This window comes from Mirounga angustirostris, unplaced genomic scaffold (genome assembly GCF_029215605.1).
Source record: "Mirounga angustirostris isolate CCGP_5_RB_7025 unplaced genomic scaffold, mMirAng1.0.hap1 SCAF_7, whole genome shotgun sequence".
Classification (NCBI taxonomy): domain Eukaryota; kingdom Metazoa; phylum Chordata; class Mammalia; order Carnivora; family Phocidae; genus Mirounga; species Mirounga angustirostris.
Window position 1 is genome coordinate 39418126 of NW_026991715.1, and position 15611 is coordinate 39433736.

Here is a 15611-nt window from a genome sequence, read left to right on the forward strand (position 1 = left end):
TGCCTTTTAAGCAAAGATCAGACAGATGATTAGGAGCTATGTAGGTGAGCATGGAGGGAAGCGTGCTTTAGGGAATGAAGGTAACATGTGCAAAAGTCCTACGGGATGAGGAAGTGTAGGGAACCCAAAGGTCCAAAAGAATCCTGGAGCTGGAGCTTAGAGAGTAAGAGAATGACATGAGGCAGCCAGGGAAGTAAGTGGGAGACGGATCACAGAGGGCTTTATAAATCATCCTATACGAGTCAGGATGAGCTCGGTTATGGTATGGTAATAAACAGCCCCAAACTGTCAATGGCTCAATAAAGATAAACTTTCTTCTCACCCACATTACATGTTCGGCACAGGACCATGAGAGGCTCTGCTCACAGAGTCACTCCAGAACCCACACTGAGGTTGAGCCATCTTGTAGTTGCCATCTGGAACACATGGACTTCCCCAGTTTTCACGGCAAGGGAGGAGTAAGGAAGAATGAGTTGTACATCAGTAAATGCCTCAGCTCAGAAGTTACACTTGTTACTCCACTCATCACCCACTGGCCTGAACCAGTCCCCTAGCTCCACCTGTCTTCAAGGCAGCTGAGAAGTACAGGGGAGTACAAGGACTGTCGAGTAAATATCGTGGTCTCTGCCGTATCATAAAAAGTTTGGACTTGATCCAGAAGTCAGTAGACACCATCGAAAGATTTTAAGAGACTCAGTAACTCCATCAGACCTGGGTTTATTAAAGACTGCTCTTCTGGCTACAATGGGAAGAATAATTTGAAGAGGAAAAAGCAGAAATACCAGTTAGGAGGCCAGTGCACCCATGGCTCAGTTACAAGATGACAGTGGGTTGGACCAGGAGATTGGAAACAAGTGGACAGATTCAAACACCATTTAGGAGGTAGATCCACAGGACTTGGAGGTTGATGGAAGTGAGGAACAGGACAGAAGAAGTGGTCAAGAATGCATGCCTCACTTTCTGCTTTATGTGCCTAGGTTAGTGGTGGAGGCATTTGCTGGGTCAAGCAACATCTGCTAAAAAGGAACAGTTAATAGTGATGGGGAGACAGTGGTTAAGTCTCCAAGGACAGAGATCAGCTACAGTTAATACCTAGCTGAATACATAGGAGGTGGTTCAATTTTTGCATTTTAGAGTTTGCATGGTCCCCTGCATTATTTCAAGAAGCTTCTCCATAGCTCTGAGGAGGAAAGGACCATTGATTTTATTACCCATCTCTGATACCCTTTTTTCCAAAACTTCTACATTTAATGATTATTCATTTGGACACTCTCCCCACCACTTCACCTCTAAAATTAGTGATTACAAGAACCCTCAAGATTATCATCAAACTAGCCATTGCTTCATTTGTTCTCCTAATTGCTAGGAGGGGAAAAAGATAATCAAGTGGTTGCTGTAATCTGGGAACCTGATTTTCAAAAATTACTTGAAATCTAAATTGAGCTTTTTAAAGCAGTACTTAAATTTTGACTCCAGTCATTTCATTAAGACTAGCACTTGCTGAGAACTCTTTAAATAAGTTTTGAATTACCAGTGCCATGCAAAGCAATTGGAAAGAAGGAAAGCTTTCTTGTAAGAGTGACTTGGGTTTTTGTTGTGGTTTTCTTTTCTGCATAAACAGGATTTTTCTTGTTAATGTATCATTTGATTTATTGAATAGCACCTGGATAAAAAGATGGTAAAACAAATACTGAGCTTATACCCATTCCTGTCAGGACTTCTCCAATGAGGCCTGCCTGGGTTATGTGAACCTTGCTCAACCCAGTGAACCTCAAGGATATTGTTTCAAATGAGTGGGTATAAATTTAAAAGCTGTGTAATCCTCCCCCAACTGAGCTATTAATCATGTTGGCAGAGCACAGGGCAGACCAAGAGTCACACAGAGCCCTTTGTCAATGTTGCTTATGAAAACACTGGTGTTGCTCACCTGGGGACAGAACAATTAGGTAGAGGCAAAAAAAAAAAATCAACCTATTTCGCTGTAGCTGTGAATGACCGTAAAGAACTCTACTCATTCAACTCAAAGAATATATATTGTCCTCTTACTGGGTGAACAATGGAGGGATCGGTGTGCTGGGGAACTTAAGACATTGTCCCTAGTCCAGACTGCCATCAGAGTTTGCCTAGACAATTTCTGGAACTTCCTAGCTGGTCTCCCTACTTCTGGGCTGGCACTTCTGAATAACAGCCAGAATGAGCTTTTATGTGTTTCTTTTTATTTGCAAACAGTAAAATTTACTCTTTTTTGGTGTCCACTTCTATACATTTTGGTAAATGCATACACTCCCATCAAGATGGAATAGTTCCAACACCACCCCACCACCACCAAAATACAACAGCATGCTGACTCTGTTGTCAGCCCCTTCCCTGATTCCCAACTGTTGGCAACCGCTGATCTGGTTTCTGGTCCTATAATTTTCCTTTTCCAGAATGTCCTATCAGTGGAATCATACAGAATGTAGCCTTTAAGTCTGGCTCCTTTCACTTAGCACAAAGCATTTTGGACTCATCCATGTTGTTGGGTGGGTCTATAGTTTGTCCCTTTATATTGATGAGCCGGATTCCACTGTATGGATGTGCCAGAGTTTGTCCATGCACCAGTTGAAAGACAATGCAGTCATTTCCAGTTGTTAGCAACTATGAGTAAAGTACTATAAACATTTGCATACCGATTTTTGAGTGGGCATAAGTTTTCCTGTCTCTTCAGTAATTACATAGGAGTGGGATGACTGGGTCAGATGCTAAGTATGGGTTTAACTTGGTAAGAAACTGCCAAACCGTAGCATGAGCTTTTAAAAGCATAAATCAGATCGTGTCACTCCTCAACCTAATGCTGCCAGAGGCTTCCTATTACACTTCGAATAAACTTGAGCCTCCGAGGACTTTTGGGACCCAGCCCCTGCCTGTCTCTGTGGTCTCTTTACCACCTGCTCCTCACTCTCTCTGGTCCAGCTTCTGTTTCTTTCTTGACTTTTTCTCAGACTGTTTTTCCATCTTTAGGATCTTCCCACTAGGTTATGATCCCTCTGTCTGGAATATTCTTACCCCCATCTTCACATGGCTGGCTCCTTCTTGTCATCTGTGTCTTGGTTAAATGTCACCTTCTCGGTGGGATTTCCTTGACCTCCCCTCCAAAGTAGGCACCTCACCCTGCCATTCTCTATCATGTCAAAGAACTTATTTCTATCGGATATTTTCTTGTTTTGTTGTCTGTTTACTGGCTGTGCCATTTATAAATCACCCCTTCTGGGCCACAGCTCTCTCATCTTTAAAGTAGACATAATAATGCCACTTCCCCTACCTGATGATTTTCTTTTTCACAGTAATAAGCTTCTTGAGGTAGGAACTACCTCCTCTTTAAAATTCTCTATATTGGCTATTTTAATCATTTGCACACTGTCATAAAAAGTTCTTAAATGGGCAAACTCCCTTTTACCTTTATAGTTGAATCTCTACATTAGAATGAGACGTGGCTTGGGAGGGCAACTTTGTCAGCGTATCTCAGCCTTCCGAAGGAACTGAACTCAAAATATAGCACAGTCAGTGGTTGTGCTAGAGCTAGAACTAGATTGCAAGAGCTGGCTTTTACATTTTCAGGAATTTTGCTAGCTAGTTGTAAACCATTGGTATATATTTATACCATTGAAATTACTAAACTCTACAAAACAGGGCATGCTCTTTTTTTTCTCTCCTCTCTTCTCCTCTCCTCTCCTCTCTTCTCCTCTCCTCTCCTCTCCTCTCTTCTCTTCTCTTCTCTTCTCTTCTCTTCTCTTCTCTTCTCTTCTCTTTTCTCTTCTCTTCTCTTCTCCTGATTTACCAGCATATCACAGACTAAGAGGTATGGAATAAGAAAGAATGGTGGGGAGATGAAAGTGTTTAAAGGAAGTAGTAAAAGATGGTCTTAGCATAAAGATTCAAAGTTCTGAAGAACAGATTTACATTCTGGTGCAGTTGCTTCTCAAATGTATAAACCTGAGCAACTTCATGCACACATGATTGCACAAACACTCACTGAGCATCCCCTGTGGGATATGGCAGAGATGGACATGTGTGAGCTCACTGCCCTCAGGTAGCTGCCAGTCCGGGGGTGGGGGTGGGGGAACAAAAGGGAAATGATTGCAGTGTGGTGTGTAAAGTGCCACAGTGGGAGAGCACAGGGGCTGCAGCCCACCCAGGTGCATTCAGGAGTGGCTAAAAGAGGAAAAGGGTAGGGGTGTGCCTGGGAGAAATGGGTGAAGGAAGACTGCTCCCAATCGGGGAAGAGTATCATGGCTTATTTTTAACCCCTGTGGCCCACAGTGAAGAATAAGAGCAGTACCTACTTTGCAAGAGAGTTGTCAGAGTATACTGATAGAGCAAAGTAGCTGGGATGTATTGCTAAAAGGTGGAATTTGACCAAAGATGATGGTAGCATCTGAATTGGTGTCAGACTAACCTGGGTAGGACTTAGCTGCTCACACTAGATCAGGAAGACTAGCTTCTCATGGACCTTCTGTGTTTTCAGCCAAACCTCACTGCAAGACACCTTCTAGAGAAGAACAAAGGCCGGCAGTCAGCCCGCACGAAGAGCCTGTCACTGGTGCCCTCATCCTCCCAAGGCAAAGCAACCAACATGCCCACCCTGCGAAGGGGCCCTGGGCCCAGGAGGAAGGGGCCTGGCCAGTTCTCCATCACAACAGCCTTGAACACTCTCAACAGGATGGTCCATTCTCCCTCGGGGCGCCATATGGTGGAGATCAGCACCCCAGTGCTCATCAGCTCCAGCAACCCCTCTGTGATCACCCAGCACATGGAGAAAGCAGATGTTCCTCCCAGCTCTGTGGGGCAGGTAGGAAACAGACCACTGGGATAAGGGTACCTTGGTATTAGGCAGGTCATACACACCATGTCACAAGCAATATTGGATATCTGGTACTTGCTGAGCATCCATAATGCATTAAGAGTAACTACTGCCGTGTGTATTATGTGTCGGAGCTGTAGACACATGATCTCCTGTTGTCCTTGAAACAGCCTCTTGAGTTAGGTATTATTACTGTTATCCCCATTTCACAGGTGAGAAAACTGAGGCCAAGAAGAGTTAAACAAGTTGCCAGATCCTCACAGATACTTTGCTTTCCCATGCCAAAAGCCATGACATGGTTCCTGTCCCTGAAAGAACTTCCCTCCAAATACGGCACCCACTTTCCAGAGTGGGTTTTGGCATCACGATTAGAGCTTCACTCTCCCGTCCTGTGGCATCATGTGGAAAGGAAGGAAAAGAGAAAAAGGGAAACTGGGTTACTAGGTGTTTTCAGGACTGGCTCCATAATCTGCAGTGAAAAGTGAAATAAAATAATACATGCAAAGTGCTTAGCACAATGCCTGGCACATAACTGAACACCCAATGAGCACTAGCTCTTAATACTATTATTATTAAGCCCGAACACTGAATTGCCAACTGAAGGGAGATAAGCCAAGTGGCGATTGTGGCAATCCAGAAGCAGAAGTACTTCTAACAGCATGTGGCTATTTAGGTTGAAGGATGCTTTGAAAGATGAAGGACTGGAGGTATGAGGCAAAGTAATTAAGAACAACTGCATGTTGGGAATTCTGTTGAAAACACTCTTTGGAACCATGCAGGTGGCAACTTGAAAAGACAAACTTCAACTTGCACTGATGTATTTTTTTTGAAGCTGTAAATCCTGTTTTAAAACATGAATCTCTACCTTGGGATTAAAGGACTTAATTGGACTCTAATCCCTCTTTAACAAGACAAGGAGGAGGAGAAAGTCAAGGGCTTCTCAAAGACCCGTGTGCTGGTCTGAAACGAAAACAATCTCCATCTACGACATTTTGTATCTTACACCACTGTCTGGATCTCTAAGAGGCTGACTGCTCATGTACTTCAGCCCACCACCTGCACAACATACACTCACACACACACACAAATACATCTTCCCCTCCACGTACTCTCTCCTTACATAAAGAACCATAAAGTTCCCTTCCTACACACACATTCCAAATGCTTTTTTACAAGTACGTACACGCTTTTGCCCAAAATTCTCGCTCCACCACACACACACACACACACACACACACACTCTCTCTCTCTCTATCTCTCTCTCTCTCTCTCTCTAAAATGAGGGGCCTAGTGACTTACAACTAAGCCAAAGACTAACTGAATTTTTCTGAAGCCATTTTTTTATAGAGAGAGATAGATATAGAAAGTACAGCCCACACTCAGTGGATATAAGCAAGCTCACTCAGCTGTAAGTTGGTTTCCCAGAAGATTTAGCCAAGAGTCACTTTTCATGTGCCTTTATAATTCTTCTTTCCAGTCATTTACCTCTCCTGGAGGCTGGACCAGAGTAGAGAATCCCAGTAGGATTTAAAATAAATAGTATCCCTCCCAAAAAAAAATTTTTAATAAAAAAAATAAATAAATAATGTTTCTTCCTAGTCTTCACGGATGGTGAGAATTCCAAAGTAGGGCATTTGCATATCCTATTCCCAGGGAACCTATGCACAGTATTGATAGTCTTTCTCGATTCAGATGGCTGTGGATTATAAGTATTTCTACATGTTTGCCCAGGTGTTGTAAAAAACATTAAGGCTTCACTTATAAGCTACATCTAAAAAAAGTAAAAAATTGAGCAAATGACAAGTTCTTTGGCTTCCTTTTTTCTCTAACATCCTTTCAAGCTTCCCTTACCTTCCCCATCCCACCACCCTGCACAGTGCCTAGTCCTAGTAGGCACTCCAAATCAAGGAATCAAGAGTTTTGACTTAAACATCTAGGAGATGGTGGTGACATATAATCAGGGAAAACTGGAGGAGGAATAGTTTCCTGTAGAAAGCTCACACAGGTCAGCGTAACTCTTTCAACCAATAAACGTCTGTTGAGTGCTTACAGCATGCTAGCGACCATAATGAGTGCTGGGGATTCTACTACCAATACAACAAGAACAACAGCAATAACCTTGAACACTTACTGAGACTAATATGATTGATGATAGAGAAATAGATAGGATGATATCCTCTGATAGCAAAGTCTTTATTCGCTGCTGGTCTCCTAAATCCTGCCCTCTATCCCAAAAGATGGTAAGAGCCTTTGTAGGGGAGGTATTATCACCACTATACAGCAAGGTAATTAAGGTTCCCCCAAAATAATATGGTCATAGTTCATGTAATCAGTAAACAGTGAGAGTCTGGATTAACCCTAGAATTGTCTGATTCTCGAACATACACTCTTGTCACTCTACTGTGCCATCAACAGAGACGTCATCAGGCAACGCTATTAGGATGTCAGTGTAGTTCATCTTGGATGTCTGTAGCCCCCCTCCTCTCAGACTCTTCACCAGACTCCCTTTTGACTCCCAGGCCCTCCAGCACTGTCTTCCCTGGCCACCCCATTCTCCAGTAAAGAATTTGTCCTAAGTCTTTTACACCTAAAGGTTTTCATTTACTATCACTTTGTTCCTTTATGAACTATCAGCTGTGTCCAACCATCGCATATGCTGCTGAAGTCACCACGAGTAAGCTCTTGTCATCAAGGAACTCCCAATCTAGCAGGGACACAAAAAAATGACTGACTGCAGTGGAGTTAGGGCTTCCTAACATGGGACAAGGGCCTGCTGGTACCCACACTGACTCTAGCAGGACAGGGACTCAGAGTGTAACAACAGACCTATAGACTGAGAAAGCTATTGCTTTTCCAATTTTCCCCAAGCCCCTGGATGATATTAGGAAGGTCCCAGTTTGGTGCTGGTGCTTGCTAATAATCAGCCTCTGGAAGGAGGAAAGAGCAAGGCCTGAGGGCCAGGGCTTGAGGCAAGCTATTGCCCATCTCTGAACTGAATAACACTGAACATTTTTATCATATTGTCTGATGGGTTATCTTCCATGTATGATAAGTGATACCCGTTTTATGTTCACAGAAGTGTATGAAAAGAGAGGCCAGAGCAAGGAATTTTGTTTTCCTGTTGTTGTTGTGTCTTCTCACCTGTGGGAAACCACCTGACACATTTGGCTAGAATGTCAGGAAATGACCTCAAGGATGAACTTTGCACTAAATACAACTGTACTTGAAAACAATTCAGGATTAGACCTGAAGAGGCTGAGTAGGTTCTCTGGGAAACTGTGGTGGAGGAGGTTAAGCAGGAGGACTGGAACCCATGGAGTTGGCCTTTGGGAGAGTTCTGAAGATGATCTCTAGGTCTGCACTGAGAAGGGATGCCTTAGAAGGAGAAAGTCAACTGCATGGGACACAAGTTAGAAAAAAATCCTTCAGCAGTGGAAGTCACAATTGCCAGACCCACCCTAGAGATTCTGAAATTCACTTGTTCACGATGTGGAGGCTGCTTGCCGCGTTTCTCCCACATTCACAGAACAATGAGGCATTCTTGTTTTCTCTAACACCGGGCTTCCTAAGAGGTTCTGGTCCCTCAGTATACCCCCCATTCCTCCCCTCCCCCACCACTACCTGTCCCCCAACCCCCCTCCTTCAGCTTGCCCCCTTCCTGTACCACAGGTCCAGGTTAGTGGAACTGCTGGATAACTAGAAAGCCTGTCATCATTCCAGAGTTTTCTCCTTCCCTCACCTCTTACATCCAGTTAGTCAGCAAGCTCATTTTGCCCCCTGAATAGTTTTATAGCTTCTGTCCATTCTATCCCAGTGTCTTCGTTTGGGTCCTCATCTCTTGCCTAGACCATTGTTTCAGCCTCCTCCCTGGTCTCCCAGAGCTCAGACTCAATCACCACACCTCACCCCACCCACCCCTTCACCCCCACCCATTCTTCCAATCATGGCCTCTATCACAACTTCTTTGAAAACCCAAATCCATTTCAGCTGCTTTTCTTGCCCAAACTGCCAGTCATTCCCTACAGACCACAGAAGAAGTAATACCTGCTGTTTATTGAGTGGCCACTGAAAGTCAGAAACCATAATGATGATTTGCAGACATTCTGACTATCGTCACAACTGTTCAGGATAGTGCTTGTATGCCCATTTTACCAACTAGGAAAACCCAGGGACAGAAAGATTAGGTAACTTGCCTGAAGTCTCACAGTGAGAAACAGAGCCAGGATTTGAGGGCAGACCTGTGCTCGCTCCCCTAAATAAGTTAAGGCATTCTAGACCCTCCATGATCTGGCTACAGTCCCCCTTCCAGCACTCCCAGATCCCCATACCCACTACACACACACACACACACACACACACACACACCCGCATGAAAATGTATGCATGTACGTGCACATATACACACACAAGTGTGCACACACAAAAGTTGCAGTGATTTACTTGACGTTTTTTTTTTTTTTTAGATTTTATTTATTTATTTGAGAGAGAGAATGAGATAGAGAGAGCATGAGAGAGGGGAGGGTCAGAGGGAGAAGCAGACTCCCTGCCGAGCAGGGAGCCCAATGCGGGACTCGATCCCGGGACTCCAGGATCATGACCTGAGCCGAAGGCAGTCGTTTAACCAACTGAGCCACCCAGGCGTCCCGATTTACTTGACATTTCTAAGCACAATATGTATATACTAGGCCACCTCTCTGCTTTTTGTCCTTGTACCTGGCATAGTGCCGGCATTATTATGGGCAGTGAACAAATGTTTGATGATTAAATTAAAGGCTATTTCTCTTGGAATTTATTTTTGGTGTATTCACCTGTCACAATCATACCCACATACCGAAGGCCCATATGCATACCATTTCTTCAAGGAACTTCTTGCCAGTTCTCCCCGCAGAATTAATATCTCCCCCTGTGTTCACAGCATATTGTTTATACTAGAGTTATAACATTCTTCTTTGCACTATCAATACCACACGTATATCTTCTCACCATGCTCACCAAGATTGAATACTTCTTAAGGGCGGGGATGGTGTTTTGTTCATTTATGTTACTGCTGACTTTCCAAAACCCCAGTAAAGATTTCTAATAACACTTTTTGCCTCCAGAATTAAAAACAAAGTCAGAGACGTCTGACTTTTTAAAATAATTACCAATCCCTATCCCTTCTTCTGATTACCCAGAAAACAGAAGAGATGAGACAGAGAGGAAAATGGCAGGTCACAGAAGTCAGGGTAGGAATGATTCCCTCCCCCATGCCTCCTCCATCCCATCCCAGGATGATAATGACAAGTCCAGGCATCCTTCCTGGGCTCCTGTGAAGATGAGCTGTCACAGACCTTGGGGAATTCTGAAGTCTGTAAGGCCGACTTTCCTTTCAATCCTATATTTGAATCCTGTATCTGAATAAAGTAACTTTTATGAGCTTGAACTATAAGTCCAGATCCTTTCATGGGAGTTTCTCAGACTGACTTTATGGTACTCAGGACTGCCATGAGAGATGGTTTTTACTTAGTATTAAGATAATTTTTTTCCTGGGGACCTGGGTGGCTCAGGTGGTTGAGTGCCTTCTGCTTAGGCCATGATCCCAGGGTCCTGGGATCGAGCCCCACGTCAGGCTCCCTGCTCAGCGGGGAGTCTGCTTCTCCTTCTCCCCCCTGCTCATGCTTTCTCTCTCACTATCTCTCTCTCTCTCTCAAATAAATAAATAATATCTTTAAGAAAAAAAAAAGTTGGGGCACCTGAGTGGCTCAGTAGTTAAGCGTCTGCCTTCGGCTCAGGTCATGATCTCAGGGTCCTGGGATCGAGCCCCGCATCGGGCTCCCTGCTCCGTGGGAGGCCTGCTTCTCCCTCTCCCACTCCCCCTGCTTGTGTTCCCTCTCTTGCTGTCTCTCTCTCTGTCAAATAAATAAATAAAATCTTTTTTAAAATGGTTAATTTCTTTCTTTAGAAACAGTCTCAGTACTAATTTATGCTTAAGATTCTAGCTAACCCTCCTTCTAAGGTAATTTACAGAAATAGATTTATCCTGTGCTTATAGTCTTATGTTAATATCTCCCAATATAAATTTTCCATCTTTCCAGTTTTCACTCAGCAAATCCCTCCTCATAAATGAAGTTATCAAAGCACTCTTGAACTGACTGGGGTGATCCCAGAGAGTTGTGGCTAGAAAAGTGGGAAGGCTCCATTCAGTAGCTAGCTGTCCGCTCAAACCGTTTTGTCCCATGTCATCATCATCTGCCCCAAAGTGCCTTCTGTGGAGCCTACTAGGTGCTTGAAATATGTTTGTTAAATTTTCAAGCGTGTACCCCTGGCTGGAGACAGCCCCTTAAACTTCTCATGAATTATCAGTAACACCTGAGCACGAGTTTCCTGGTGGACACCTGACAATAAGAAAAGACACAGGGTAGGGTCACAGCACGTCTGCCGCCCCCTACTCCGCCAGACCCCACCGGGTCAAGAGCTATCACGAGCTCCGAGAGAAGGTGTTTTGTACAGAAGAAATCCCTCTGGCCTTGGACCCAGACACCCCTTCCCCATCTCAATGGTGAGACTTGGGGTGGGTCAGTAGCCACTCTGAGCTTAGGGTTCCATCAGGAACAGGAGTAACCTCTACCTCAAAAGATTGTTGGGAAAATCCGAAGAGGTAACGTAAAGTACTTGTAAAGTACTTGGCTAGCACCTTAATTATTGTTATTATTAAATATTTTAGCAGTCAAAATTTCTTAGATGTCAGCTGCTAGATTTCTCTTCAGTCACTATGCTGTACATGTTTTTGAACTTTTTATAATGGAAAATTTTAAACATATGTAAAAGTAGAGAGAAGAGTATAATGAACCCTCACGTACACAACACCAAGTATCAGTGATTATCCCCTCATGGGCCAGTCGGACTTCAGTTACAGCCCCACCCATGAACCTGCTCCCCAACTGGGTTATTTTGAAGCAGAGCTTAGACATCCTATCATTTCATCCACACGTATCTCTGTATCTCTTTACAAATTTTAGTATTTTTTTCTAAGAGTTTAACATCACCAGAATACCATTATCACACATTAGAAAATGGGCAGTGTTTCTTTTTTTTAATTTTAATTCAATTAATTAACATATAATGTATTATTAGTTTCAGAGGAGTTCAGTGATTCATCAGTCTTATATAATACCCAGTGCTCATTACATCATGAATGGGCAGTGATTTCTTAAAAACATTAAATATTCAGCCAGTGTTCAAATGTCCATATTTGCCTTATAAATTTTTTTTACAGTTGATTTGTTTATATGGCATCCAAATGAGGTAAACACTTTGTATAGGGTTGATACGTCTCTTAGATTTCTTTTATTCCAAGTTCCCTCTCTCTCCTTGTTTTGTCCTTAGCCATGCATGTGTTGAAGAAGCCAGGTAGTTTGTCTTGTTGGATTTTTGCATTCTGGGTATTGCCAGTTGCATCTTCACAGCAGTGTTTAACACATTCCTCTCTCCTGTGCTTTCTGTAAACTGGTATTTAGGTCTAGAGGCTTAATCAGCTTCAGGCTTGACTTTGGCAAGAATACCTCATAGATAGCGCTAAGTACTTCTTTTTTCGGTTTTTGTCTTGTTTAAGTGTACAATTCATTGGCTTTTAATAATATATTCATAGAGTTGTGCATCCATTACCATAAAACATTTTCTGTATTCCAAAAAGAAACCCCACACCTCTTAGCCATCACCCCCTTACCCCCCATTTCCCTCCACCCCCCAACTCAGCCCGAGGCAACGCTCATTTACTTTCTGTCTCTATAGGTTTGCCTGTTCTGCTCATTTTATATAAGCAGAATCACACAGTATCTGGTTGGTTGTGGCTAGCTTCTTTCACTTGGCATTATGTTTCAAAGTTCATCTGTTGTAGCAGGTGTCAATACTTCATTCCTTTTTATGGTTGATAACATTCCATTGTGTTGAGTATTCTGTGGATATACCACATTTTGTTTATCCATTCATCAGTTGATGGACATCTGGGTTTTTTTTCGCTTTTTAGTATCATAAATAATCCTGCTGTGAACATTTGTGTACAGGTTTTTGTGTGGGCACATGTTTTCATATGGTTATATAACTAGGAGTGGAATTACTAGATCATATGGTAACTTTATGTCTAACTGTTTGAGGAACTGCCAACTCTTTTCCCAAATGATTGCACCATTTTATATTCTCACCAATAGCTTATGAGGGTTCCAGTTTCTCTACATCTTCACCAACACTTATTTCATTATCTGTCTTTTTTATTATAGCCATCTTAGTGGGTATGAAGTGGTATCCGTTGTGGTTTTGATTTGCATTTCCTTGATGGCTAAGCATCTGTTTGTGTGTTTAATGGATATGTATATTCTTTAGAGAACTGTCTATTCATATTCTTTGCTGTATCTTTTAATTGGGTCATTTATCTTATTACTGAGTTTAAGAATTCTGTACTTATGTACATATATGCCAGGTGCATGTCCCTTATCAGATATATGACTTGCACAATTTATTTCCTATTCTTTGGTTGCTTTTTCATGTTCCCGGGGGTGTCCTTGGAAGCACAAAAGTTTTAATTAACAATGATGTCCAATTCATCTATTCTTTCCTTCGTTGCTTGTGCTTTTGGTGTCATATCTAAGAATCCATTCCTAATCCAAGTTCACCAGGATTTACCCTACATTTTCATCTAAGAGTTTTCTAGTTTTACATTTAGGTATGATGCACTTGGAGTTGATTTTTGTATATGTTGTGAGGATCCAAATTCATTCTTTTACATGAAAAAAAGAATGTCTCTCATTTTGCATTAAAATCGATTCCCCATCAGCATTTCACCTAATGGTTTGGGGTGCCATTCATGAACATTCATTTGGGGTTGCAAATGGTGACATTCCAAATCTATCATTCTTCCTAAATTGTTGTAAGCTGCAATTCTTCTACAAGACCGACTACTACTTTCTGAGGGCTGATTATGTGTAAGATGCTATACTGTGAGTCATACCTACATTATTTCACAGATTTCCAAACCTGTATATCGTAGGTGCTCAGCATATATTGAGCAATCCGAAGTTCCCGCCTCCACCACTATATCCCTCTGTCTCTGTCTCTGTTTTTCTCTCTTTCTCTTCCTTGTTTGTTCCTGGGCATTTCCCTAGCTCAAAGACAAGACTCGTTTCTCACCACCTTCTCTCTTGACGTGCTTGCCATCACTGAACTGCTACGACCCTTTTCCACTGGCCGCTGCCAGCTGGGCTAATCTCCCCGTGCCTGCCTGTGCCAGTCTTCCTGTTTACATCCTTATCACGTTCTCCGGCCAGCCTCAGCATCCGGGTCTCTTCAGCGGCGTGCTCACCCTCCCGCCCCTCTTGAGGTCTGCTTCCCACCCCTGGGCTAAGACCAGGAGAAAAGACCTAGGTCTGTTCAGCCTGGAAAAGAAAGGATTAATGTGGGAATGAGTGTTGACTTTATTTTCTCAAACTTGGGTTCATATACTTGAGTATATACTCCTGGGTCCAGAAGAGGAACAGAACATAAATCAGAACATGAAGGATTTCATGAGTTCCAAGGAGAAGTCTCTCCCATCACATAGGCTGTGAGAAAATGAATACGTGAATATAATGAATACTGAAGGAGCCTATGGAACCTGTTACTGTTGGGTTTGGGTTTGGTTTTTATTCTTCCCTATAGAGGAAGGCAGCTTAGTATAAACAAAAAGGCTTTGAGTCAGGCAAAGCTTCATGCCATAGCTTTGCCATCTAATACCTAAGTGACATTTAACTGAGTACCATACCCATTGAGCCGTGGTGTCCTCATCTGCAAAATGGGTGGGTCCTTCCATGCAGAGTCATTGCAACTACCTTCTTTCCTCCAAGCAGACCTTTGAGACTATAGCATCATTTGTGTGACTGAGGAGAACCCCTGACTTAAAGCAGGCAATGAGCCAAACATCTTCAAAAATCTTGATGTCCCTCCTGAGCTGAATTTCCTAAGGTGTATTTTTCACAACTACTAGCAGATATGGGGGTGATCTTGTCTTATTTTATACATAAGAAAACTGGCAGAAAAAAGGTACTTCTATGACAGACTCAAGGTCTTCCAAAAACACTTAAGTGAAATAATGGCCGTTTATGACAGAATTAGGACAGAATCATATATCATTTAACGTCTCATCCTTGGGTCCTACAGTCCCAGGTGGCGGTAGCCATTATTAGCATAAGAAAGGTGCCATCATCACTGGACGTGCCATCACGGCCCAGTTAGGCCACAGAGAATCTGATCTGAGTGCTCCTACACATCAGCTGCATGGCCTTGGGTGAGGCATTTTGCCTCTCCAGATCCCAGCTTCCTTGTTTTCTAGGTGAAAGAACAAAACTCATCTGGCAGAGTATTATGTTGCTTAATTCATTAAGAGCACATTTGGAAGCTAGGTAACGCCATGAAAACCTGTTCCTCTATTTAGTTCATGATGGTCATTGTTGTGATCCCTCCTTGTGCTCAAGCACACCATCACACAAGAGACCTGCATCCTTTCTGCCTACTACAAAGCTTTCTCAGCCCCAGCAGGTGTCAGGTAGACTTCTCTGAGGCAGAGCTTTCTAGCAATGTTTCTCAGCCCAGGCACTATAGTGAGAAAATGTGGGCTTTGGGGACTGCCAGATCCGGGATGAAACTCTCACTCTGCCTCTTACTGAGCAGTATAACATTGGGCAAGTTACATAATCTCTCTGGGCCTCAGTTGTTCCAGCCATGAAATGGAACTCATGGTAATTTTTTTCTAACCCCATAAGAT

The 15611-nt window shown here is 43.0% G+C and overlaps 1 protein-coding gene across 5 annotated transcripts in view; it reads left to right on the top strand.

Moving 5' to 3' along the window:
* Positions 1-15611, top strand: part of SH3RF2 (SH3 domain containing ring finger 2) — a 131708-nt gene that overhangs the window by 61568 nt on the left and 54529 nt on the right. For all 5 annotated transcript variants that reach the window (XM_064596111.1, XM_054511939.2, XM_064596113.1 and 2 more), the window contains one exon: positions 4505-4828. In XM_064596111.1, the coding sequence (XP_064452181.1) occupies positions 4505-4828 (324 nt within the window). The remainder of the gene's footprint in view (positions 1-4504; positions 4829-15611) is intronic.